Raw genomic sequence first — 27,100 nt, 5'->3', positions numbered from 1 at the left:
AGTTTCTGACTGTATACGGAGAGGACCTTCATAAAGGACTTGAACTACCCACGGGGCCTGAACCACCAGGGGTACCTGCACCATTGGACCCTAAAGACCCGGAGAACAAAGTACCACCCCAAGGAAAATAACCAGATTTATTCAGGATGTCTCTGCAACTTTTAAGTTGGAACATAAATAGCTGTAACATTCCGGAAAAAAGGAGGAAAATTTTTCACATATTAAAAAAGGAACAATTGGACATTATTTGTTTACAAGAAACACATGTGACTAGGCTCCACAGAAAAGTATTAATAAATAAAAGGCTCGGCCAGGAATTCATATCTTCGGACACAGTAAAGAAGAGAGGCGTGGTGATATATGCAAAAGAGAGTCTTTCACCCAAATTTCTATTTAAAGATGAACATGGAAGAATTTTGGCAATCGAAATACAACATCAAGGAGAGAAAATCCTGATATTAGGAATTTATGCTCCGAATGAAGGTAAATCGGAATTTTATAAGAAGTTGCATGAGATTATGCTGGACTATCTGGACTATAACAACATCATCATGATGGGAGATATGAATGGGGTCGTATCAACTAACATGGATAAGTCACAAAGCCAAAACGTCACAAAAGACGGAAGACTACCAAAGACCTTCTTTGAAATGACAGACAATATGGATTGGATTGACATCTGGAGAGTGAGAAACCCCTTGGGAAGAGAAGGAACATTTTTCTCTGAAGCCCAGCTGACTTGGACAAGAATCGACCAAATATGGATAACTAGAGGTCTGGCACCCAAGGTCAGAAAGGTGGAAATCTGCCCAAAGACCTGCTCCGACCATAATGCATTGAAAATGGATATGACACTATTACCAACCGGTTCCTTTAGATGGAAGATGAATGACAACTTGTTTAGAGATCAGGAGATCATTAAGAAGGCCCAAAAAACTCTGAAGGACTACTTTGAGATAAATATGAACACTACGGTGGAAAAAAGAACTATTTGGGACGCAAGCAAAGCCGTGATGAGGGGGTTCTTGATACAACAGAATGCTGTAAAGAAAAGGACACAAAATGAGAGGAAAGACAAGATTTTGGAGAAAATCAAAGAATTAGAAAAGAAGTTAAGATTAAATCCGAAGTCACAGCCGATTCTGAGAGAAATTAAACTTCATCAAGCACAATATTCTAAACTGATAAATCAGGAAATAGAGTGGAAGATTAAACTAATGAAACAAAAAACCTTTGAATCGGCAAACAAATGTGGGAAACTGCTAGCGTGGCAGTTGAAGAAGAGACAAAAATTAAATACAGTTACGAATTTGGAAATTGAAGGAAGAAACATCCAGAACCCCGTGGAGATTAGAAAATGTTTTCAGAAATATTTTAAAAAATTATACACTCAAGGGCCGCAGGATGAAGTAGAGATTAAACAATTCTTGGGAAAAAATGGACTTAAAAAACTCTCACAAGAAAATAGATCACTCCTGAGTAGTAAAATAACACGACAAGAGATTGAACAAGCCATTCAGAACATGCAATTGGGCAAATCTCCAGGACCAGACGGGTTGACCTCCAAGTATTACAAGACATTAAAAGACTATCTGATACAACCACTGATGGAGGTCAGCAATGAAATTATAGAGGGGAAGAGGGCGCCGGAATCGTGGAAAGAAGCTTTCATCACATTGATACCCAAATCGGAATCTGAAAAGACACAACTTAAGAACTATCGTCCCATCTCCCTTTTAAATGTGGATTACAAAATATTTGCAGACGTTCTGGCAAGAAGATTTAAAAAAGTTCTAAATGAAGTAATCCATAAAGATCAGGCAGGCTTTCTCCCAGGTAGACACATGTTTGCTAATACAAGAAACATTATTGACATTTTGGAACTTTTGCAAACAGACATAAACATAAAAGCAGTCCTAATTTTCATAGACGCGGAGAAGGCCTTTGATAATATCTCTTGGAAATTTATGAAGGGAAATTTAAAAGAAATGGGAGTGGGACGGGGTTTTGAGAATGGGATTGATGCAATATATTCAGAGCAGAAGGCAAAATTGATAGTTAACAATGTGGTTACAGAAGAGTTTAAAATTGAAAAAGGTACACGACAAGGCTGCCCGATTTCCCCTCTGCTATTCATTTCGGTCCTGGAGGTGCTTTTGAATAGGATTAGAGGGGACCGGTCGGTGCAAGGGATTCAGGTCGGAGCGAAACAATATAACTTAAAGCTTTTGCAGATGACCTAGTTTTGACCTTGCAGGAGCCAGAATCTAGTACAAAAAGAGTATTACAACTTATTCAAGACTTTGGTCGGGTGGCGGGATTTAAACTAAATAAACAGAAAACCAAGGTGTTGGGGAAAAACTTGACAGATACAGAGTCAGAACGGTTTCAGAGAGAAACAGAACTAACTGTGGTTAAAAAAGTAAAGTACCTAGGGGTAAACATAACAGCAAAAAATCTGAGTCTATTTAAGGATAATTATGAAAAATGTTGGTCTGAAATTAAGAGAGACTTGGACAGTTGGTCAAAATTGAAGCTTTCTTTGCTAGGCCGAATTGCTGCTATTAAGATGAATGTATTGCCTAAGATGTTGTTTTTGTTTCAAACATTGCAAATTGTGGACAGGACGGAGTGCTTCCGGAAGTGGCAGAGAGATATTTCTAAATTTGTCTGGCAGGGCAAAAAGCCCAGAATTAAGTTTAAGATATTAACTGATGCGAAAGAAAGAGGGGGCTTCGCCCTGCCAGACTTAAAACTGTACTATGAAGCCGCAGCTTTCTGCTGGCTAAAAGACTGGCTACTTCTTGAAGACACTGACGTGTTGGACCTGGAAGGTTTTAACAATGCTTTTGGTTGGCATGCATACTTATGGTATGACAAAGTCAAGATCAATAAGGCCTTTAAGAACCATATTGTCAGGAAAGCAGTATTTAATGTCTGGATAAAATACAAAGACTTGTTGGAAAACAAGACTCCGAGGTGGCTTTCGCCTCTGGAAGCTAAGGCCCGAAAAAGACCCAATATGGAGGCCAAATGGCCAAAATATTGGGAAATATTAGAAAAAGATGGAGACAATTGGAAATTGCAGAGTTTGGAGAAAATGAAGGATAAAGTGCGAGACTGGTTACATTACGCTCAGATTAAAGAAGTTTTTAAAAATGACAGAAAGTTAGGGTTCCAGGTGGAGAAATCGAAATTGGAAACAGAATTGCTAGAACCAAAGATTAAGGTACTATCTAGAATGTACAACTTGCTGTTAAAATGGAATACACAAGACGAAACGGTTAAATCGGCTATGATAAAATGGGCACAGGACATTGGGCATAACATTATGTTTGAGGACTGGGAAAGGTTGTGGACCACTGGGTTGAACTTCACCGCATGTAATGCTCTGAAGGAAAATGTAATGAAAATGATGTATAGGTGGTACATGACCCCAGTTAAACTTGCCAAAATATACCATTCGTCTGACAATAAATGTTGGAAATGTAAGGAAAATGAAGGAACATTCTTTCATCTCTGGTGGACTTGCCCTAAAGTGAAGGCCTTCTGGGAAATGATATATAATGAGTTGAAAAAGGTATTTAAGTATACCTTCACTAAGAAACCAGAGGCCTTCCTTCTGGGTATTGTCAGCCAGAAGGTGTTAAAGAAGGACCGAACATTTTTTCTGTACGCAACAACGGCAGCAAGGATACTTATCGCCAAGAACTGGAAAACGCAAGATCTACCCACACTGGAAGAGTGGCAGATGCAGCTGATGGACTATATGCAACTGGCCGAGATGACTGGCAGAATCCGAGACCTGGGAGAAGAGAGGATTGAGGAAGACTGGAAGAAATTTAAGATGTACTTACAAAAACATTGTAATTTGTTTGAATGTTAAGAAGGATGCTAGATTATAAATAATTGGCCACCACTAAATTAGATTGAATTTGATTATAAGTGAGGTTAAAGAAAACACAAACCTTTTGGAGAATCGCTAGATTGTATATAAATGAGTGGATACAAGATTGTAAACAAGTTGATAATTTGCTTGGAAAAATTTTTTAACGATGTAAGTGGGAGCGGGAGACGTGAGGGAGTCCAAAGAAGTGATGAAACCACGTTTTGATATAAGCAATGTTGTTTATTATTTGGGTATTTGTATCAAAAAAACTTTAATAAATATTTATTTAAAAAAAAAATATTCAGAGAAGCAGGGAGGGGAGAAGAGAGTTATTTTAGATGGAGGCACAGACCATATGTTTTGAATACATAACTTTTACCTTGCTTTCAGGACTTGGAGTATGCGTTTAGCATCAAGAATGAATGTTGCAAAAGCTCCCCAATCATTTAGAGATAGGGCCCTTCAGTTGCTGCTGCTCTATGTGTTTTTCCCTTATTGCTTTCAGATACTGCCAGTCCTTAGCAAATCAGGAAGACTTTATTGAGAGAAAGTTTCTCCTCAGGCGCATCAGAATATTTTGTGCCTTGATATCCTTACTCTTTATGTTTACTCAGAGGCCTAATCCCTTAAGCATGACATCCTCTCAGTGTGTGTGTGAGAGTGTGCACATATCCTAAGAAGGGCATCACATGTTTTATTGGGAAGCACAGTGGTCCAGGGCAGAAGAATCTTTTGTGGCACAACTTCATACCTTCAGTAGCAGTCAAGCTCTATAATAAACAAGGTTTTCACAGTTTTGGAGCACATGCAATTCAGTAATAGCTTGGGAGTTTCATTTGCCCAGTCTATAAGGAGAGACCTTCACTTGATCTAGATCATAGGAGCCAACTCTAGGGGCCAATGCCCTTCATCCCCCCCAATGAAATATTTGAGGGGGACCATAAGTTGATGAACATTGTTGTTCAAATGGTGCGTGTTTTGTGATCAATTATGTGGGGCACCTCCCCCCAATATTTTATTCAAGTTGGTACTCCTGACCTAAATAGCTTGTTTTTAGTTATGTGTTCTGCTCACTACTGTGCAGAAAATTGCACATCTGTTGCATGTATTTAGTTCCAACAGTGCATCCACAACTGACCTCTCATATGATGAAGGCACATCCAACCCTTTTTAGCAGCTGCTTTCTAACAATTTGTGAACAGACAGCCAGGTCTTCCTTTGTGGCTGTAAGTATGGCACTGTATCATTCTACAGAGGTGGAAATCTCCCAGGTGTCTTGTTACAGAAGAATGGCCTCTTAGATCTTGTAGCTCATAAATGAATATTTTACTTAAAAAGCAGAAACAGATGATAAATTTCAGTTATCTGGCAGAATGTCATAGAACTCCATGCAGACTGAGAAATGGAAGACATCCTTGTGCCATTAACCTTTCTGTACCATCACTATATGTGTTTTGTTTCTTCCTTTTCTTCCTTTTGAATTATCCCTTTTTTTGCTGTCTTCTTTTTAACATTTTCCTTATTTATTTTTTTAGAAAAAGCAGAATAGGAAGCCAAGCACATGTGTTCATGATAACTGAAAATTTGCTTTAAATGTAAAAAAGTGACTCATGTTAGTGATCTGAACCCTGTGAAATGGAGCTTTATTGTTCCATGTTTGGTATCACCTACTGTATAAGGAGGGGTGGTGGTTTTTTGCTTTTGTTTTACATTGAATAAAAATTGGGGGGGGTGTGATGGATGGGAGCTGCTGTTTTCACACATTCTTCATGCAGTTCCTCTGTCTGCTCTAGGTTTGTAACACAACCACGGACAGAAAACATGCAGATGCATCTCTGGAGAAGTATGTCACAGAATCAGTAATGAGCATAGTGAGTGGTTTCTTCAGTTCTCCATTTTCAGACAACAGCACAAGCCTCCAGGTAAAGACTTAGAATCATAGAATTTTCCAGACCCTTGATCATTTTGGTTGCCCTCCTCTGCATATGCTCCAGCTTGTCAACACCCTTCTTAAATTGTGGTGCCCAGAATTGGACATAGTATTCCAGGTGGGGTCTGACCAAGGCAGAATAGACTGGTGCTATGACTTCCCTTGACCTGAACACTATGCTTATGTTGATGCAGCCTAGAATAGCAGCATTGTTTCTTTTTGCTGCTGCATCACACTGTTGACTCGCGTTAAGCTTGTTGTTCACCAAGACCCCTAGATCCTTTTCAAATGTACTGCTAGTAAGCCATGTGTCCCCCATCCTATATTTGTGCATTTGCTTCTTCCTGCCTAAGTGCAGAACCGTATGTTTGTCACTATTGAAATTCATTTTGTTAGCTTGTGCCCAGTTCTCCAATCTGTTAAGGTCATTTTGAATTCTGATTCGGTCTTCTGTGGCATTAGCTACCCCTCCCAGTTAGGTGTCATCTGCAAATTTGAAATGTGTGATACATGTTTATTTCAGACTACTATTCCATGGTCTCACATGTGACAGGAAGTTAGCAATCCATGCATTCACAGGAACGTTTTTTTCATTGGTGAAACTATTTGCTTGTCCCCACCCCTTTGTAAACAGGAAGAAATCTATAAAACAATTTCATTTCATTTTATTTCATTTTCATTTATTATCTTTCTGTGCCGCTTTTCAGTCACATGAATCACAAAGTGGCTCACAAATAATAAAAACAGTAATATAACAAAACTTCACAATTACAGCATAAATCTTATAGAATATTCAGCAATCATTGGTAAAACAACCATTTTCTACAAAATACGATTAACAAAACAACTGAAAAAAGGTAAACATCACAACCACAACAAAAAAGTCATATTCACAGCACACATAACCCACAAAACAACATTAACAAACCAATAACCAAAAATAAACACTGCTGAATTCTCTCTCTCTCTCTCTCTCTCTCTCTCTCTCTCACACACACACACAGAGAGAGAGAGAGAGAGAGACTGAGAGAGGGACATAATCCCTAGCTCTGTACTCGTAAGAAAAATTCAACTTATATATATTTTTTTCCATAAAAACATTTCCACCCTGCCTTTCAGCCCCCAAAAGTATATATTTGGAAATGGGCCTCATAATTAATAACTAAAGGAGGAAAATGGAAACTAAAACCATATGAGTATGTTAAAGATTATGTGTATGACTGGTTGCATTATTTCCAGGTAAATGAAATCCTTAAAAAAGATATAAAGGAAAGTGGATATGCAGAAAGTTCTAAACAGAGATAATAAACAATGAATATAAAACTCTGTCAAAAATGTATAAGATATTGTTAGAATGGTTAACGAAAGATGAAGAGGTTAAATCAGTAATGATACAGTGGGCCAAAGATTTTGGATACAACATTCAATTTGAAGATTGGGAAAAATTATGGAAGGAAAGTCTAAAATTTACTGCATGCATGGGGTTGAAGGAAAATGTAATGAAAATGTTTTATAGATGCCCTTTAACCATGGTTAAAGGGTATTTGCGGGAATGTCTCATCCACCGAAGAAAGGAGGGGAGGGAGGAACACCAGGAGATAGAAGAGGTTCAAAGCCTGAATCAGATTTTAAAGGAGAAATATTAAATATGTTTGCAGAAATTAGACAAATTGGAGCATGTGGATACTAGAATTGAACAGGTAGACACGAGAATTGGGAAAATAGACCAAAAAATTGATGAAACAGTAAAAGAATTGAAAGGTCAAATTAAAGACGTTTCTAAAAGAACACAATCCTTAGAAGAAGGAATGAAGAAGACAAGGGCTGAAATGAAGGAAGTGAAGCACGAAGAAGAGAAAATTAAAGCGGGACTATCGGAAGTAAATAAGTCACAGGAGGAGATATGGGATGCAATTGCCATGAATGAATTGAGGCAGCGGCAAGTGAATCTCAGGCTGAGAGCGGTGCCTGAGGCGCAAGGTGAAAATATCAGAGATAAATTAGTAACCGAGATTGCACAATGGTTGGAACTACAAAAGGAAGAAGTTGAGAGAACTGTGCAGAATGTATTCAGGATGAGAGTAATAACAACTAAATCAAGGAAAGTTCCTGGAGATTGTTTGATTACCTTCAAGGATAGAGATATGAGAAATTTAATACTCCAAAAAAATAGAGAAAAAAGATTGAACATCGATGGGAGTTATATAATTATCTTTAAAGACATCCCAGTCAGACTGCTGAAACGAAGAGACCCGTACAAACCATTGGTCCAAATTCTCAAGAAGAATACGATTGAATTCAAATGGGAATTCCCACAGGGGATTTCCTTTGTTTATAAAAGCAAGAGACACAGACTTACTAGTCCAGAGGAAACAGGCAAATTTCAGAGGCGCTACAAAGAGTTAATGGAAGAAGAGGAAGAAGAAGGAGGAGCAGTGGGAGGAATTGGGCCTCTAGGGGGGAAGTTTCTGGAAGAAAAGCAGAAGAAGAATGGAGAGACGGATGAGGAACAAGAAGGGGAAGAACAAGAAGAGGACAGCTTATAAAGAATAAATAAATAAAATAATTTTTAATTAGGAAGATAACATGGCGTTGAAACTATGGAATTGGAACATTAATGGAATGAACGATAGGAAGAAAAGAAGGAAGAATAATTGCAATACAGGTCAAATGGTAGGGCGAAAAATTAATAATTGTCGGGATCTATGCACCTAATGGAAATAAGACTGATTTCTATAGAAACTTGGAAGAAAGACTGTTTGAATATATGGATCAAAAAGTGATACTAATGGGGGATATGAACGGAGTAGTATCAATGGAAATGGACAGATTAAGAGACAAAGAAGCCAGTAGAGAAGGGAAATTACCTAAGACTTTTTTTTCCTTGGTGAAAAACTGTAATTTAATTGATGTTTGGAGACTTAGACATCCATTGGAAAAACAGTTTACATTTTATTCGGAACCAAATCAGTTGATGTCAAGAATAGATCAAATTTGGGTCTCAAATGAACTAACCTCAAGAATCCGACAAATAGAAATACAGCCAAGAGTAATTTCGGACCATAGTCCGATAAAATTGGAGATTAAAGGCTATGAAGAAAGATCATTTAGATGGAGACTAAATGATTACCTTTTGGACAATCAAAAAATCATACAAGAAGCATGGAGAAAGTTGATGGAATATTTCATAGACAATATGAACAAAAGCACAAAGATGAGTACAGTTTGGGATGCAAGTAAGGCGGTAATGAGAGGGTTCTTCATCCAACAGAATGTGATTAAAAACAAGAATAGAGAGAAAGGAAAGAAGGAAATATTAAGACGAATAACGGACAATGAACAAAAACTAATTAAGAAACCGAACAATGTAAAAATAAAACAAAATATCAAAGCCCTGCAAACGCAGTTCGCAATGATTATAAATTAAGAGGTGTCATGGAATATTAAAAAGCTAAGACAAAGAAATTTTGAGTTCGCCAACAAATCAGGCAAATGGCTCGCATGGCAAATTAAGAAAAGAAAAGAACAAAGTACAATCAACAAAATCATTGTGGATGGAGAAGAGATAGAAAGCCCGAAAGGTATCAGAAAAGGATTCTTGGACTTTTATAATCATTTGTATAGAAACAGAGAAAAGAATAATATGAAGAAAATAGAAAGATTTTTACGAGGAAAAAAGGTGCAAAAGATCCTGACAGAAAAGACAGACTGAACACCCCAATTGAGAATGAGGAAATAATAGAGATTATAAAAGAACTGAAAAAAGGAAAGGCACCAGGACCGGATGGTTTTACATCGAGTTATTACAAAGAACTGAGGCATACCCTGACGGTACCATTGAAAGAAGTTATGAATGATATCATGAAACAACAGGACATCCCGGAAATGTGGAAAGAAGCCTTTATTACACTTATTCTGAAGCAAGATTCCGACTTAACACAAGTGAAGAATTATAGGCCGATCTCATTGCTGAATACAGACTATAAGATTTTTTCTGGTATATTAGCAAAAAGACTAAAAAAGATACTGCAAGAATTTATTCATGAAGATCAGGCAGGTTTCCTTCCAGGCAGGCAGATGAAAGACAATGTGAGAAATATAATAAATATACTGGAATATCTGACGGCTAGGAATGAGAAACAAGTGATATTAATGTTTGTAGACGCGGAGAAGGCATTTGATAATATATCGTGGGAATTTATGCTGAAAAATTTAGAAATGATGGAAGTGGGAAATGATTTTTATAATGGAATAAGGGCAATTTATTCAGAGCAATGAGCGAAATTGATTGTGAACAATGTACTCACAGAGGAAGTGAAGATACGGAAAGGTACAAGACAGGGGTGTCCTCTCTCGCCATTGTTATTTATAATGGTTCTGGAAGTCCTGTTGAGTTCAATTAGACGAAACGAACTAATAAAAGGGGTGACAGTAGGTCAAAATGAATACAAAGTTAAAGCCTTTGCTGATGACCTGGTAATAACGATAGAAGACCCTATAAACAGCTTAAATGAGGTGTTAAATGAGATTGACCAATTTGGCATGGTGGCCGGATTAATATTAAATAAGAGAAAAACCAAGGTTATGGTTAAGAATATGGATCAGACTCTTATAGAAGAAATGCAACGAGAAACAAGGATTGAAGTGGCTAAGAAGGTAAAATATTTGGGAATTTGGTTAACTCCAAAAAATATTGACTTATTTCAAAACAACTATGTACCGGTGTGGAATTAAGAAAGATATGGAAGTTTGGGGCAGGATGAAATTTTCTTTCTGGGGCAGAATTTCAACAATCAAAATGAGTGTGCTTCCAAAGATGTTATTTTTGTTTCAAATGATCCCTATAATTAAGGGGACAAAGATCTTCAAAGAGTGGCAAAGAACGATTTCAAGATATATCTGGCAGGGCAAGAAGCCAAGAATACAATTCAAGTTATTAACAGATGCGAAAGAAAGAGGTGGTTTTGCCCTGCCAGATCTGAAACTATATTATGAAGCGTCTTGTATCTGTTGGTTAAGGGATTGGATAAAATTAAAAAATAATAAATTGTTAGATCTAGAAGGATTTGATAACAGATTTGGATGGCACGCCTATTTATGGTTGGAGAAGAAGAAAAAGTCATAAGGGTTTTGAGAACCATATTTTCAGGAGTTCCATAATAGAAATATGGGACAGGTACAGAAATATACTGGAACCTAAAGCCCCACACTGGTTGTCTCCTTTAGAGGTTATGAGTTTAAAGAAAATTAATATGAGAGGGAATTGGATTACTTATGGAGACTTATTAATCAAAGAGGAGGGGAAATGGAAAATGAAGCCATATGAACAAGTCAAAGATTATGTGTATGATTGGTTGCATTATTTTCAGGTAAATGAAATGTTTAAAAAAGACTTTAAAGAGAGGGGATACAAAGAGAAAGAATCGAAATTTCAAACAGAGATAATAAATAATGATTTTAAGATAATGTTAAAAATGTATAAAATGTTGCTGGAATGGCAAACAAAAGACGAGGAGATAAAGTCGGTCATGATACATTGGGCCAGAGATTTTGGCTATAATATACAACTGGCCGATTGGGAAAAAATATGGAATGAAAATATGAAATTTACTGCATGTATGGCGTTAAAAGAGAATATTATGAAAATGGTATACAGATGGTACATTACACCGGTTAAGTTAGCAAAAATGTTTAAAACATGTAATAAGTGCTGGAAATGTAAAGAAAAAGAAGGATCATTCTTTCATATGTGGTGGGAATGTAAGAAGGTAAAAGGTTTCTGGGAAAGATATACAATGAGTTGGAAAAGATGTTTAAATATACATTTGTAAAGAAACCAGAAGCCTTTTTGTTAGGAATAACAGGAAAAGAGATAAATAGAAGGGACTATAAACTTTTCCAATATGCAGTAACAGCGGCAAGAATATTAATGGCCCCAAAATGGAAACAAGAGGAACTACCAACCATTGAAGAGTGGAGAATGAAACTTATGGACTATGCAGAATTGGATAAAATGACTGGGAAAATTAGATACCAGAGGGATCACAAGTTCATCGAGGACTGGGCAAAGTTTTCGGATTATCTGGAAAACATCTGTGATGAACAGATAATGCTAGTGGGTTTTAAAGAGGTTTTTTGACAGTCGAAGGTGTATTGTAAAAAAGAAATAGAGACAAAAGGATATTTAACTGGCAATACTATATAGAGAAAATGCGTAAAAGACAGCTAATATGGATGATTGGTGGAGGAGCTGGTGGAAGTACAAAAATTGGAAATCTGAGAACATGATTGTGTTGATTAATTTGTAAAGGAAAAACTGAATAAAAATTTATATAAAAAAAAGAAAATGTTTTATACATCGTATATTACAGCGGCAAAATTGGCAAAAATGTATAAAACATGTAATAAGTGCTGGAAATGTAAAGAAAAAGAGGGAACATTCTACCATACGTGGTGGGAATGTAAGAAAGTAAAGAGCTTCTGGGAAGCAATATATAATGAATTGAAAAAGATGTTAAAATACACTTTTGTTAAGAAACCAGAAGCCTTTATTTTAGGGATTACAGGTAAATAAATAAGAAGAAAAGACTGTAAACTTTTCCAGTATGCAGTTACGGCAGCAAGAATTTTATTGGCCCAGAAATGGAAACAAGAGGAAATACCGACGATTCAAGAATGGAGAATGAAATTGACTGACTATGTGGAACTGGACAAACTGACGGCAAAATAAGATATGCCCGAAACCAAAAGTTCATCGAGGATTGGGAAAAATTTGTAGATTATCTGAAAAATATATGTGAGGTGCAAACAACGCTAGTGGGGTTTCAAGAAGCACTGTAAAATTTTAAGAGGTATTGTTGAAAGAAAATAGAAAAGGGAGGGAAGACAAATGGCAATGCAATTAAAGGAATGCGTATTGAAGGGTAAAAATGGATGATTACCAGAGAAGCTGAAGGAAGACCAAAATTTGTACTTTGTTAAAATCAGTTAAATTTGGATAAAATTGTATGATTGTATTGAAAACTAATAAAAATTTATTATAAAAACACCACAAAAGTATATATTTGATGGAGGGTTTGAAAGCCAGAATCCACAGATCTCTTTGCCTAGGGCAGCCTTCCACCCTCTGCTGCCTGATGTTCTCCAACTACAACTTCCATCATTGAGCAGGCTGCCTAGGAATGATGGGATTTATAGTCCAACATCTGAGGAAATATGGCCTAGATTATATTAGTTGACACTGCATAGATTAAGATGAAGGCTTGCCTAAATTCAGCTGCTAAGTCATACAGCAATACTCACTGCTGAGGTACAGTGTTCTCCCTGGACAAGATGGAAGCAATTTCAGACATTTCAACAGGTGACCCCTCTTTATTTTTGCTATTAAAGCAAGGAAGTGAAGCAGACTAAAACCAGGAAAATGTCCTATGATGGGTCAGGGTATTTGTTCATCTAGCCCAGCATTTTCCACTCTGACTGGCTGCAACTCTCTAGGATCTTGAAGATGTGTAACATTACCTGCCTCCTGATCTTAAGATGTGAGGGATGAACCTTGGACCATCTGCAGGCAAAGCTTGTGATCTAATACTGATCTACAACATCAGCTAGAAGCCAAACCTGGATATATTATCATTTCCTTTTTTCAGCTTTCCTGGCCCTTAGGTCAAAAGCATCCTGGCCCCGAGTGCTAGAGCGATTGACATGGCTAGACTGGAGTGAGTGTCTTCACATATGCCAGACCCCATAGAGGTTATACTCTTGCTACCCAAATCCCTCATTCAGATTTCCCTTAGGCCAGCGGAGCCACCTTGAGTCAGGTGGTAGAACCACTGTCTCTGTCTCACTTTCCCTCTCATGCACCACTCTAGAAGAGTGCTTGGTGCAATAATACATGGAGTATGTGAAATCAGTAGCAGTGCACATGTGTTTGTATTAGGCTAGAACACATAGCCATTTTTATTTATTGTATAAATATCTTAGATCATAACATCTAAACATGTTTGAGCTGATAACATATTTTTTGTGTTCTTTCAGACACACCAGCCTGTTTTTATCCAATTACTGCAGTCTGCGTTTAGAATTTACAACTGTACCTGGCCAAACCCAGTGCAGAAATCTTCAGTAGAGTCCTGTATCAAAACTTTAGCTGAAGTCGGTAGGTCATTATACTCCTTGCTTTCACTGTTTCTGTTTTAAGTGACTTTGGATGGAATACCTGTTACTTCTAGGAAAGTAAAATCCTGCAAATTGCTAGTGCAGGAAACCTTTGTGCAATCTCCTTTGAAATGAGCGGAAGTTGAATTAAAGGACGGTCACTAGTGGAATGTGCACACTAATCTATACAGTATTTTGCTTGCAGTGGGGAAGCCTCACCACAAATAAAACATGAGTGGCTAGAGAGAGCTTCGGGTGTGGCCTCTTTCTTGCCCTATAGAATTGCTGCAGGACACTTGAGCAGAAGAATCTTACCCTGATTGCTGCTGGTTCCCTGGCAAGCAAGGGCAACACTTACTCTAAGACTAAAGTGACTTGACCTGGTGTTTCATCAGGCTGGCCTGGATGCCCTCAGTCTGGACTGCCTTGGTCCCTTCTATCCTCCTTTAAAATTCATAGCAGCTGATGAGTCACGGGAGGAGAAGGCAATGACTCAAGATTATTGGCATATCAGAATTGTGGCATATCAGACTAGGACCTGGGTTCAGCCATGAAGCCCACTGGGTGACCTTGGGCCTAACCTACCTCATGGGACTGTTGTGATTATCAAAGGGGGAGGGGGAGGGGTGTGTATGCCACCCTGAGCTCCTTGGAGGAAAGTTGCTATATAAATGTAATAATAAATAAATAAGAGTAGCCAGCTGCCCCCTACAAATTACTTGCAGCTCATTACATCCACTTTTACTAGGAAATAAAATACATACAATTTGATTGGGGGAGGAGGTGTTGCTGTTCAGTAAGTGCATATATGATTTATTAGTTGGATTGATTTCCTTTTTTTGACCAAATCATTTTTATTGATTTTCCAAATTTTACCAAATCAGCCACAAATTAAGACAAATTTAATACAATTTTTCCCAAAATTGGTTTCCCATACTCATTCATGATGTGTCCAAATTTTCCTCTTGCTGCTGTTTATTTTCCTAGTTGTTTCTAGTTCACATTCCTTACAATTAACCTTATATTACAGTAATTTTTTTTTAAAAAAACTTTGTTTATCCTTAACCATCAGCTTGCCAATTCCTGCATGTACAATATTCTAACATTTGCAATATCTACAAGTGAGGTTACTCCACAAATTATCAAATCCACAATAAGTCAGTAATTATCATTTCTAAAATAAACTATGTATGAAAACCCAATAGTTCACTTTTACTAGGTGTTTTTCCTTTTCTTCTTATATGCACAGTGCATTCTGTCCAGACCTCTTAAATGTCCAATCCAAGTATCTCCTCTGTCGTTGTCCATTCTAAAATAGGAAATTGCAAGGATGACCTTGGTATTTTCCCATGGCTCCTTAACAGTGAGCCCATAATAGTAGGAGAAGGCAGACTGTCTTTCCTAGAAAATTTGTAACAGTTCAATCTTTAGTCGCCCTCCCCTTAAGCCAAGCAGACCCAAGCTGATGACTTTCCATTGAAATTTCTCAATTTGCCTCTAAGAGTACACCAATTATTGCTGGCCATTTCCCATCAGGTTCTCATCAACATTTTCTGACACTCCAAACTTTAATTAATGTCCCTAATTGTTTAATTATTTAAAATTATTTCAGTCTTATTCGTCAAGTTCTTTCAGTTTCATCAAGCTGAGGAGGTGATAGGTAAAACTCCTCAAAAAAAGCAGCTCATCACATCTTCCCCTTCCTTCCATTGTTTTGACAGCATCAGACAGCATCACTCCACCTCACACTGCCTGGAGTTTTACCTGCACACGCTTCCAATTTTCCACTAATAAACCTCACTTGTGATCCTTTTATTTCTTTAATCCAGAGGGCTTGAAACCAGAGGGCTTTAATCCAGAGGGCTTGAAAGAAGTAAGCCCTTGAAACCTTTAAGCAACAACAATAATAACATTAATAATAAAAGAAGATCTACTCCTCTCTTCTCTCCATTTTGAATTACAGCAGGAATCCTAACTCAAATCTCATACCTCAACTTCAATAGCCTGATTATGCCATTAATTTTAATCTAGTGTTCAAAATTTTGAAGGAGCTCTGCCACTTGCTGTGGCGGACTTTGGAGGCTGTCTCTGTGATGGAGAGTTTGAGACCCAGCGTCTCCTCCCCTCCTGGTTCTTGGGTGGCAGGCGTGGGCACAAAGACGACATTTGGCCAAAAGTGCTGTTGGTTCACTCATAACACTAACCCATATTTAACATTAAGCTTAGTAAATGTTAACCTTAGTTAAGGCTGAGGCATCTGGCAGACGATATCTTAAACTAGGATTAGGGGTTTTTTTGCTCTCCAGATGTTGCTGAACTATAGCTCCCATCAGTCCCAGCAAGCATGGCCCAATAGCCAGGGATTTGGTTCGCATCTGTCTGTCTTGAGAGACAATGGAGTGTGCATCTGGGGGTGAAGTCTAACTGCTGTGTTAGTTAATTCTACACTGTGGATATTGCTAATATAAGAACTGAATAGATTGTATTTCCTGATCAATCTGCTGGACTTTAACTTCTCATAGTATGTTTCATTTATATGATAAGTTGGTCTATAGAACCATATATTTTGATATGATATGTTGAATCAAATTTAAAAAGAATTTATATAGTTATATACAGCCTGTTGTGTTGTTTGTGTTGATATCAGTTTTGTATTTACGTGACAAAGGGTTTGGTAGTGTTAGTTGACAGCACCGAAGTAACCTCTCTGGGGTGCAAGCCTGAGCAGGGTGCATGGAGGTTCTGGACTGCCTAGACAACAAGAGCCCCCTCTTGGCCTCGCTGATGTGATTCAAAGGAAAGCACCAGGTTGGCTGCAGGAGGTGCTGGAAGGAAGCATAGAAGGTGCCATCCAACTACCTTAAGGCAGTGGTTTTTCTCTAGGGTGCCTTGAATGATAGTCAGGGGGGCCGTGGGCAACACTGGCTTCTGTCTTTCTTTTCCTTCCCTCCCTTCTTTGATGCCCTCTGTTGGTTACAGCAGCGACCCTGGCTACAAGCTCCCCAGGCGAATGGTGCCTCTCTTTGGGGTGGGGGTGGGCAACTCAGAGACCACGGATGGCCACAGCAGCTGCCCAGAGGACTCCCAAGGAAAGGGGAGAGGAGAAGAGGCTGAGAGAACAGTCCACAAGGGAGGGTGTTTGAAAAAGGGTGAGAGGCTGCCAGCTCTGCAGACAAGGGATGACATAACTGGGCTCCTGAGTCCCACAGGGGTGCCACAGAAAGAATGTAGTTGGTCAAGGGAGCCGTGGACTCAAAAAGGGTCTCCACTCCTGATTTGTGTAGGATTTGCTCCTTTTCTTCTCTCAATGTCCACAAGGCAGCAGAGGTTTAAGATCAGAGTTTTTCTTCTCCTAGATGGGCTACCTTTCCAGGTTGATGAGCCCCATCTGCCCCTCACTTCTCTCTACAGCATGTGCAGAAATCACCTTCTTGACCGTTGGACCCACTATTGGTCTTTTCCACTCAATCCACTCAGACGTGTTTTCAGGCACAGTTCCTAACTCACTGAGTCTTTGATTCCCATTGGCTATATTCACTTGGTTTAATCGGTCAGTTGAATCCGTTCCTGGGGTGTGGCTGCTGTTGTATGCTGCCAGTTTCTAGGAGCCACAGGTGAGTTTCCAAGTGAGTTTCCAGGGTTGGGACCAAAGGTGGACCAACTACCCCAGAAGGAGCACAACATGTCCCCCACCAGAGGTACCACCCCTCCCTTGATACCCCATATACCCCTGGCCAGGGGATTATAGGAGCCATAGGATTCCTTCTGCAACTTGGTGCCTTTTGGAAATTGTGTGTATGTTTGAGGAAGTGTCGAAGATCATTCTCCTATTTGATTTTTTTTTCTCATGCAAGCATTATTTATCATATGTAAATCAAATGGCTGGCTAACTACTTCTAGTCTGGGAACCATCTGCCCAAAGCAGAACCCTCAAATCCAGCACATATTCTGGTTCATGTGGTTTTTGGTGGCATTTTTAGTTAAATCCTGTTTTGCCTTTTTTAACCCCACTTTGCTTTACAAGTTCTCTGCATACTTTCAGAAACCTTCCGAACAGGAACAACAAACTTGCATGCTTGTGGAATAAATTAGTGTGGTACAAAAGTACAAGAAATTGGCACATCCTGATTGGCACAAGCAGCCAGTAATAACTTGAATAAAAATAAATATTTATGTTCATATTTCTTTGCTGGTATTTTGAAAAGGGAACATATGTTTCATGTTGTTTTTAAATAATGAAATGTGGAACAAATGAAAGTTAAGCTTCCTACAAACTACTATGATAAGCAGACAGAGGTTTTGTTTACAGCTGAAAACTTCAGCTGTGACCTCTGACAATTGATGCAAACCTTAATTACAAATAGAATTATACATTTTAAGAACCATTCAGAACAAAGGAGCATATTTTCACTTGGCTTTCTTTGTGATCGTTTTAATTAGCTGCAAGTCTTTGAAAAATCATAGTGCTTGACGGCTGCTCAGCCACTGACGGAAGAAAGTGGCTTGCTTGCTTCAAATAATGCCTGGAAGATCTGTAGGAATGTGACTGTTTCAGCCCTCGTGCTCTACAATTTATTCATTGTAGCAATGTTAGTTTCTGATTTCAGAAACAACCAGGAATCTTGTAGTACCTTAAAGTCTTAACAAATTTATTAAAAGTGTGAGCTTTTGTGGACTACAGTCTACTTCATCAGATGTGTGAAATGGTTTCTTGCATGGGGGAGGGGAGAGACAGATAGTAAACTGTGAGTCAGAAGAAAATGGCATTCAGAGTGGCCATTCAGAGTGGCCATTAACCCCAAACAGTATTTAACAACACATTCATCCAGGCATTGGTAAGCCAATTAACATATGTAGTGTGATTTTGAAAAATCCATTGTGCCGATTTCATTCCAAAAGTGATAGCATTGAACCTCTTGATATATTGTAATTTGTGTGATTCATATTGCACTTTCCCTTTCAAGTCACTGCCCCCTGGTCGGTCGGTCTATCTATATCTATATCTATATCTATATCTATATCTATATCTATATCTATATCTATATCTATATCTCTATATCTCTATCTCTATCTATATCTATATCTATATCTATATCTATATCTATCTATCTATCTATCATCTATCTACAATTCAGGGTTACACTGAATTTGGTAACACAGGGTAACACTGGGTAATATGGCACAAAAACTTGTGCCATGGTAAAATAGTTTGCCTTCAAAGTGCGACAAAACTCTGTTGTTTTTCCTGGGTTTACAGGAACAACATAACAGTGGATTGGTTTGTTTTGGATTATAGCTTGTAGTTAACGACGAAAGGTCTTAACTATGAGACCTGGCCTGACTTAGAGTTTTGTGTGAAGAGTCCCTGGTCCTCACTGTCCTTTAAAATAGACAAAGGGGAAGTACAACTGAAAGTATGTGCAAAGCAGTTACTGTTTATGAAGAGTTTGATTCAGAGTCGAGTCCTTTGCTGGCTTGGGACCTGGTACATATGTACCCTTTTGTTGTCCTGTTTTGAACCCTGACCTTGTCAGCCCAAGACCCTATCATCTGCTCCACACTGCCTCTCTTAGAAGATGTAGGAAGCACTTGAGGGAAACGCCACTCTATTGCTCCTAGTAGAAGGTATACATCTTAGGCTCAGTTCAAACATAATGTGAAACCATGGCTTACCCTGATCATTATTTAGAGCTCAAAGCATGGCATAAATTTGCAAATGTAAATGTACAGATGCACAACAGGCATCTTGTTGTCTGCTTTTGCTTTCCATCCTTTCAGAATTCATGTTCATGATTTCCTCTTCTGCCCTTGAAATAATAGTTTTTAACTTTTTTGTTATTGATTCAGACATTATGCCAAATCATACTTAGCACCAGTCATGGTTTTCAGACCCATTTCAACTCCCCCCTCTCTTTCTCCTTGTGCCCCACCCCCAAGTTAAGTCTTATTATTTCCTAGATATAGGCTTTGACCTCACATTGGGATACAAGGAGGCCGTGACCACTGGCGGAGGAAGAGGCGTGTGGGGGAGCGCACCAGTCAGATAGGAGGAGAAGTTAGGCTAAGACCAGACCGCTCATTACTGAGGAGGCAGGGTTAGTTGTTGTTTGGAGACTATCTCTGCTTCGGGGTCTGGTCTTGACCGGATGGATACTGGAATCAACAAGGGAGACCCACATGACCTGAAGGTGCTGCTGTGCAATGCCAGGTCAATGATTCACAAGACCACTGCCATCCATGACTTGATCATGGATGGGGGACTTGACCTGGCATGTGTAACAGAGACTCAGTTGGATGAAGCAGATGGGCCTGTTCTTGCCGCTGCTTGTCCACCAGGTTTCTCTTCTGCACAGCAATCCAAGTCATATGGGTGGGGAGGGGGGGTTGCAGTGATTTTTAGGAAGTCATTAGCTTGCATCAGGCATCCTATTGGGAAGACCCAGTTTTCTGAGTGCATGTTCTGGAAATTGGGCAATAGGGGCAGTACAGGATTAATTTTGGTGTACCAGCCTCCCCACTGCACCAAAGATTCCCTGCCCGAACTGCTTCAGGTTGTGGTGGATGTTCTCCTGGAAACACCTAGTTTAGCTGTCCTAGGGGTTTTAAACATCCATGCCGACACGACCTTACAAGGGCCGCTTGGGACTTCATGGAAAGCATGGCCTCCATGGGGCTGTCCCTGAATAAGTTTGGCCCAACTCATAGTTGTGGACATACCTTAGGCCTGGTGTTCACCTCTATTGATGTACCCACTGACACTAAGTACAGTGGTGCCCCGCAAGACGAATGCCTCGCTAAACGAAAAACCCGCAAGACGAAAGGGTTTTCCGATTTTTTAGCGGCTTCGCAAGACGAATTTCCCTATGGGCTTGCTTCGCAAGACGAAAGCCCATAGGGAAATCTCCGGGGACAGTGGGGAAGCGCAGCGTGCCTTCTCCTCTGTTCCCGGACCTGTCCTAAGGCTTGCGGTGGGAGGTCCGGGAACAGAGGGGAAGGCGCGAAGGGCTTCTCCTCTGTTCCCGGGGCTTGCGGTGGGAGGAGGGTTTTTCCTCCCCACCGCCAACATTCAGAACAGCATTCTGAATGTTAGCGGTGGGGAGGAAAGCCCTCCTCCCACTGCAAGCCTTCAGGACAGGTCCGGGAACAGAGGGGAAGGTGCGCAGCGCTTCTCCTCTGTTCCCGGGGCTTGCGGTGGGAGGAGGGTTTTTCCTCCCCACCGCCAACATTCAGAACAGCATTCTGAATGTTGGCGGTGGGGAGGAAAGCCCTCCTCCCACTGCAAGCCTTCAGGACAGGTCCGGGAACAGAGGGGAAGGTGCGCAGCGCTTCTCCTCTGTTCCCGGGGCTTGCGGTGGGAGGAGGGTTTTTCCTCCCCACCGCCAACATTCAGAACAGCATTCTGAATGTTGGCGGTGGGGAGGAAAGCCCTCCTCCCACTGCAAGCCTTCAGGACAGGTCCGGGAACAGAGGGGAAGGTGCGCAGCGCTTCTCCTCTGTTCCCGGGGCTTGCGGTGGGAGGAGGGTTTTTCCTCCCCACCGCCAACATTCAGAACAGCATTCTGAATGTTGGCGGTGGGGAGGAAAGCCCTCCTCCCACCGCAAGCCTTCAGGACAGGTCCGGGAACAGAGGGGAAGGTGCGCAGCCTGCTGCCCCGCGCGAGGGGCGCTCTTAAGCAGAGCGCCCCTCGCGCGGGGCCGACATTCGCCGCTTGGAGAGCCCTGCGGGGAAGTCCTGCAGGGCTCCCCAAGCTGCGAATGTCTGCCCCTCGCGCGGGGCAGCAGGCTGCTATCCGCAGCTTGGAGAGCCCTCTGGACCTCTTCTGAAGGCGGGTGGGGGGGCAAAGCATTTTAAAATCGCCCCAGGACAGCGGAGAAGTCTCCGCTGTCCCGGGAAGGGGGGGGAAGCAAAGACTTTTGCCCCCCCCCGTCGGCCTTCAGAAGAGGTCGGGGGACAGACTGTCCCCGGACCTGGTTTGAAGGCGGTTTCCATAGGAACGCATTGATTTTCAATGCATTCCTATGGGAAACCGTGCTTCGCAAGACGAAAAACTCGCAAGACGAAAAGACTTGCGGAACGAATTAATTTCGTCTTGCGAGGCACCACTGTAAAAGCAAAGCAAAAGAAGTGCCATGGTCAGATCACGTCCTGGTGCAACTGGACTTTTCCGTGAACCATCCCCTCTGCAGGGAGGTGGAACCGATTTGGATGGTCCACTTAATGGATCAAAATGGTTTCCAGAGAGTGGTAGGGGATGTTTTATCCCATGCTGATGGCCTTTCAGCTGATTCCCTGGTGACCCGCTGGAATGCGGAATTAACCAGGGCCATTGACTCTCTGGCTCCAAAGCGCCCTCTGCAAGTACATGGAGCCTGGACTGCCCCATGGTTTCCCCCTCAGCTGAGGGTGCTGAAACAATTGCTGGGATGGCTAGAGCGCCGGTGGGGGAAAACTCACTCTGAATCTGACCAGACACGGGTTAAAGCTCAATGTTGAGCTTACCAAGTGGTGATAGCAATGGCGAAGAGGACCTTCTTCACCGCCTCTATTGGATCTGCAGAAAACAGCAGCTGGAGACTTTTTCAGGTGGTTTGTAATTTAATGGAATCACCTGCACCATTGGGGCGTGATAAGGACCCCAAGATTTTTGCAGATAAAGTAGCTCAGGTTCAGAAAGAGATAGATTCTACCGTGAGAGCAGGGCCAGGACGGCTTAAGTTGCATGGGAGCAATTTCAATATGTTACCTCCGAGGATGTGGGCAGGCTGCTTGGACGAGTGAAACCGTCCACCTGTCTCCTTGATCCTTGCCCATCTTGGCAAATAAAAGCAAGCTGGGAAGGGCTGGGTGATGGGCTCTGCAAAGTGGTGAATGCTTCCCTCTGTGAGGGAGGCTTCCCAGACCCACTGAAAGAGGCGGTTATTAAACCACTCCTTAAAAAAATATATTTGGACCTGGCCGATATGGCCAACTATCACCCAGTCTCAAATCTTCCATTCCTGGGCAAGGTGATTGAGTGGGTGGTTGCGGAACAACTCCAGGCCTCATCATGGGACTGAAACTGCCTTGGTCCCACTGGTCAATGATTTCTGGTAGGCTAGGGACAAAGGTGAAAACTGTTTCCTAGTTCTGCTGGATCTTTCAGCAGCCTTTGATACCATTGACCACAACATCCTTCTGGACCATCTAAAGAAGTATAGTGGTTCCGCTCCTTCCTCCCGGGTCCTGTCCAGAAAGTGGTGTGGGAAGATGAGTGTTTGGACCCCTGGGCTCCCACTTGTGGGGTGCCTCAGGGTTCCGTCTTCTCCCCCATGCTTTTTAACATCTATATGAAGCTGCTGGGAGAGATCATCAGGGGGTTTGGGCTGGGTGTCCATCAACATGTGGATGATACGCAGCTTTACCTCTCTTTTAAATCAGAACCAGTGAAGGTGGTCAAGTTCCTGTATGAGTGCCTGGAGGTGATTGGAGGATGGATGGCAGCTAACAAATTGAGGTTGAATCCTGACAAGACAGAAGTACCCTTTTTGGGGGGACAGGGGGCAGGCAGGTGAATAGGGTAACTGTGTCCCTGAAGGACCAGGTGCACAGCCTGGGAGTCATTTTGGACTCACAGCTGTCCATGGAGGTGCAGGTCAATTCTGTGTCCAGGGCAACTGTCTACCAGCTCCATCTGGTACGCAGGCTGAGACCCTACCTGTCTGCAGAATATCTCACCAGAGTGGTGCATACTTTAGTTACCTCCCGCTTGGACTACTGCAATGTGCTCTGTGTGGGGCTACCTTTAAATGACCCGGAAACTTCAACTAATCCAAAATGTGGCAGCTAGACTGGTGACTGGGAATGGTCTACTGAAAGAGCTACATTGGCTCCCAGTACATTTCCGAGCAGAATTCAAAGTGTTGGCGTTGACCTTTAAAGCCCTAAATGGCCTTGGCCCAGTATACCTGAAGGAGCGTCTCCGCTTCCATCGTTCAGTGATGAGGTCCAGCAATGAGAGCCTTCTGGCGGTTCCCTGACTGTGAGAGGTGAGGTTACAGGGAACCAGGCAGAGGGCCTTCTCAGTAGTGGCACCTGCCCTGTGGAACGCCCTCCCATCATGTCAAGGGAATAAACAACTATCTGACATTTAGGACACCTTTTTAAGGGAAGTTTTTAATGTATTCTGTTGGGAGCCGCCCAGAGTGGCTGGGGAAACCCAGCCAGATGTGTGGGGTATAAACAATAAATTACTCTTATTATTATGGCTAAGTGAAATTTTTACCTGGTCTCCCAGGACATAGGCCTTAGAGATTAAATGCAAACATGTGTAACTCATCCAGTAAATGAACTTCCTTTTTTAAAACACACACAACTATTTCAGAAAAGGCAAAGGCCGCCACTTCTCTATTCCAAAATTCCCCCAAACATCCCTGTTTTTGTTCTAAAAAACAGCTTCCCTGAGATTCTGTGCCTTTAGCTAATACCCTATTTTTTGGTAACTCTTATAGGACATTAATCAAACTTGCAATACTGCCTCCTCTGGTGCAGTTCTTTTTTCTCTTCATAGTGTTATAGAAAAAAAACCTGCTCCTTTTCCCTTATGAGGTATCCAGGAGCCCGTATAGAGTCTTTAAGTGGGTTCCCGATCGGTGGGAGAAAATAACAGAAGCCAACCAGAAAATATTGAGAAGCAAAGCGGTTAGTAAGCCTGAACTTTATTGACTGTTGCAACAGGCTCCCCACAGGAGGGAGGATAGAACCCAGAACAATGGTGTGCAAGCCCTTATATAGACTTTTGAAGTTGCCCACCCTATAGCCACTGAAATATCATACATACATTGCAGATAGAGGTGGTCTACAGCATAAATCCTGCCTCCCAGGGGGAAATTCGTCTTGCGAAAAACGGAAAACCCTTTCGTCTAGCGGGTTTTTCGTCTTGCGAGGCATTCGTCTTGGGGGGCACCACTGTACTTTGCGATGAGTATTCTTGCTGCTGTTGTTGCATACATAAAGAAAGTTCTATCCTTCTTTGGCACCAATTGGCCGACCATGCCAAGGAGAAAGGCCTCTGGTTTCTTCAGGAAGGTATATTTAAATACCTTTTTCCTTTCATTATAAATCATCTCCCAGAATGCCTTAATCCTTGGACATGTCCACCAAAGGTGAAAGAATGTACCTTCAGTCTCATTACATTTCCAACATTTATTTTCGGGCAAATGGTAAATTTTTGCAAGCTTGACTGGTGTCATGTACCACCTGTAAATCATTTTCATTAAATTCTCTCTTAGGGCATTACATGCCGTAAATTTCATACCTGTGGTCCATGACTGTTCCCAGTCAGCCATCATAATGTTATGTCCAACATCTTGTGCCCATTTAATCATAGCAGATTTCACCGTTTTATCCTGAGTGTTCCATTTCAACAGCAAGTTATACATTCTTGACAAGTTCTTAGTTTTAGGATCTAACAATTCTGTTTCCAATTTTGATTTTTCCACCTGGAAGCCCAGTTTTTTATCCATGTTGTATGCCTCCATTATTTGGTAGTAATGGAGCCAGTCTCGCACTCTATTTTTTAATTTTTCAAAACTCTGCAATTTTATTGTCTCCATCTTGTTCCAAAATCTCCCAATATTTCGGCCATTTGGCCTCCATATTGAGTTTTTTTCTGACCCTTCGCTTCCATTGGTGACAACCATCTTGGGGTTTTATTTTCTAACAAATCCTTGTATCTCATCCAAACATTAAACAGTGCTTTTCTAACAATATAGTTTTTAAACGCTTTATGTGCTTTAACCTTGTCATACTACAAATATGCATGCCAACCAAATACATTGTTAAAACCTTCCAAATCTAGTACGTCAGTGTTTTCAAGAAGCAGCCATTCTTTCAGCCAGCAAAATGCAGCTGATTCATAATAAAGTTTAAGGTCTGGCAGGGCAAATCCACCTCTTTCTTTAGCATCAGTTAATATCTTAAATTTTATTCGAGGCTTCTTGCCCTGCCAGACAAATCTAGAAATATCTCTCTGCCACCTCTTGAAACAGTCCATTTTGTCTAGAATTTGCAATGTTTGAAACAAAAACACCATCCTTGGCAATACATTCATTTTTATCACTGCAATTCGGCCTAACAATGATAACTTCAAATTTGACCATATTTCTAAATCCTTTTTCACTTCAATCCAACATTTTTCATAATTATCCTTAAATAGATTCACATTCTTAGCAGTCATGTTTACCCCTAAATATTTCACTTTCTTTTGCCATAATGTTTTGGCTGCCTCACTCAGATTGTTTCCGTGCTCCTACTAGCGGTAGAGTGGGGACAAAGAAATGCAAAACATGGAGAGGAAGAGAAAGAGGGTACAAAACAGAGAGGCAGAAAAAGGCAATGTGGAATATATAGCTTTTTTTAGAGAGGTGCCAGCATACAGAGTGATATCACTCTATACCCATGGAGAATCCTAGGCAGTGGTGGGTTTCCCACCCCCCTTAGAAGTTTAGTCTGTTTGCAAGCCTAGTCTTTTTCTGTCTCCAAAGTTTCCATTTTCAGCAACATTCCCTTCTTATATGCCATGTCTACTTCCCATCCTTTTACTTGGATTATTATGTTTGCATCTGTACTAAGATTTTTCTATTCCAAATGCATTCTTCCAAAGCAAAGAACCGTGGAATTGCAATCCCTGTGGATTTGGACAGCCAAGTTAATACACTTTTCATGAAGAGTCATTCTAATATGGTGCAGAGAGCAGTGATGGGTTGGAGAATGTCTGCCCGCAGCGGACCTCGCTTTAAAGAAGCACTTGGAGGACCTGCTTGGGATTACAGGAATATCATTGAGAAACTACAGGTGTGGTAGAAAATGGCACATGTTTACAGTCTGTATATTATTGGTTTTTTAAAAAAATGTATATGAGGTGCTGGAGAACACAATGCTTAGGACCAGCATGCCACAAAATCCACAAGAGTTTTCAAATTCGAATCTTAAAACTTCTCAACAAACTAAGCAGCCAATTTGCACCCCATTGACTTTTTATGGACTGCCTAGAGTGTTGGGGAACTCAAGACTTTTCTATTGGAAAATGCAACCATTTATTATGTATATTGAAGAGACTCATGGTGTTCTGTGGCACAGCAGGTTTAGT

At 40.8% G+C, this 27,100-nt stretch overlaps 1 protein-coding gene across 7 annotated transcripts in view; it reads left to right on the top strand.

Annotated features, from left to right (window-relative positions):
- ITPR2 (inositol 1,4,5-trisphosphate receptor type 2) overlaps positions 1 to 27,100 on the top strand; it is a 322,485-nt gene that overhangs the window by 156,401 nt on the left and 138,984 nt on the right. For all 7 annotated transcript variants that reach the window (XR_014555821.1, XM_083701231.1, XM_083701230.1 and 4 more), the window contains 3 exons: positions 5,683 to 5,811; positions 13,854 to 13,974; positions 26,615 to 26,805. Coding sequence is in view for 6 of the 7 variants with exons in the window: in XM_083701231.1 (XP_083557357.1) it covers positions 5,683 to 5,811; positions 13,854 to 13,974; positions 26,615 to 26,805 (441 nt within the window). In the remaining variant the exon portion in view is untranslated. The remainder of the gene's footprint in view (positions 1 to 5,682; positions 5,812 to 13,853; positions 13,975 to 26,614; positions 26,806 to 27,100) is intronic.

This window comes from Podarcis gaigeae (genome assembly GCF_964106915.1).
Source record: "Podarcis gaigeae genome assembly, chromosome: 10".
Classification (NCBI taxonomy): Eukaryota; Metazoa; Chordata; class Lepidosauria; order Squamata; family Lacertidae; genus Podarcis; species Podarcis gaigeae.
Note: the sequence above shows the minus strand (reverse complement) of the source record. Positions and strands in the feature narration are given on the sequence as shown.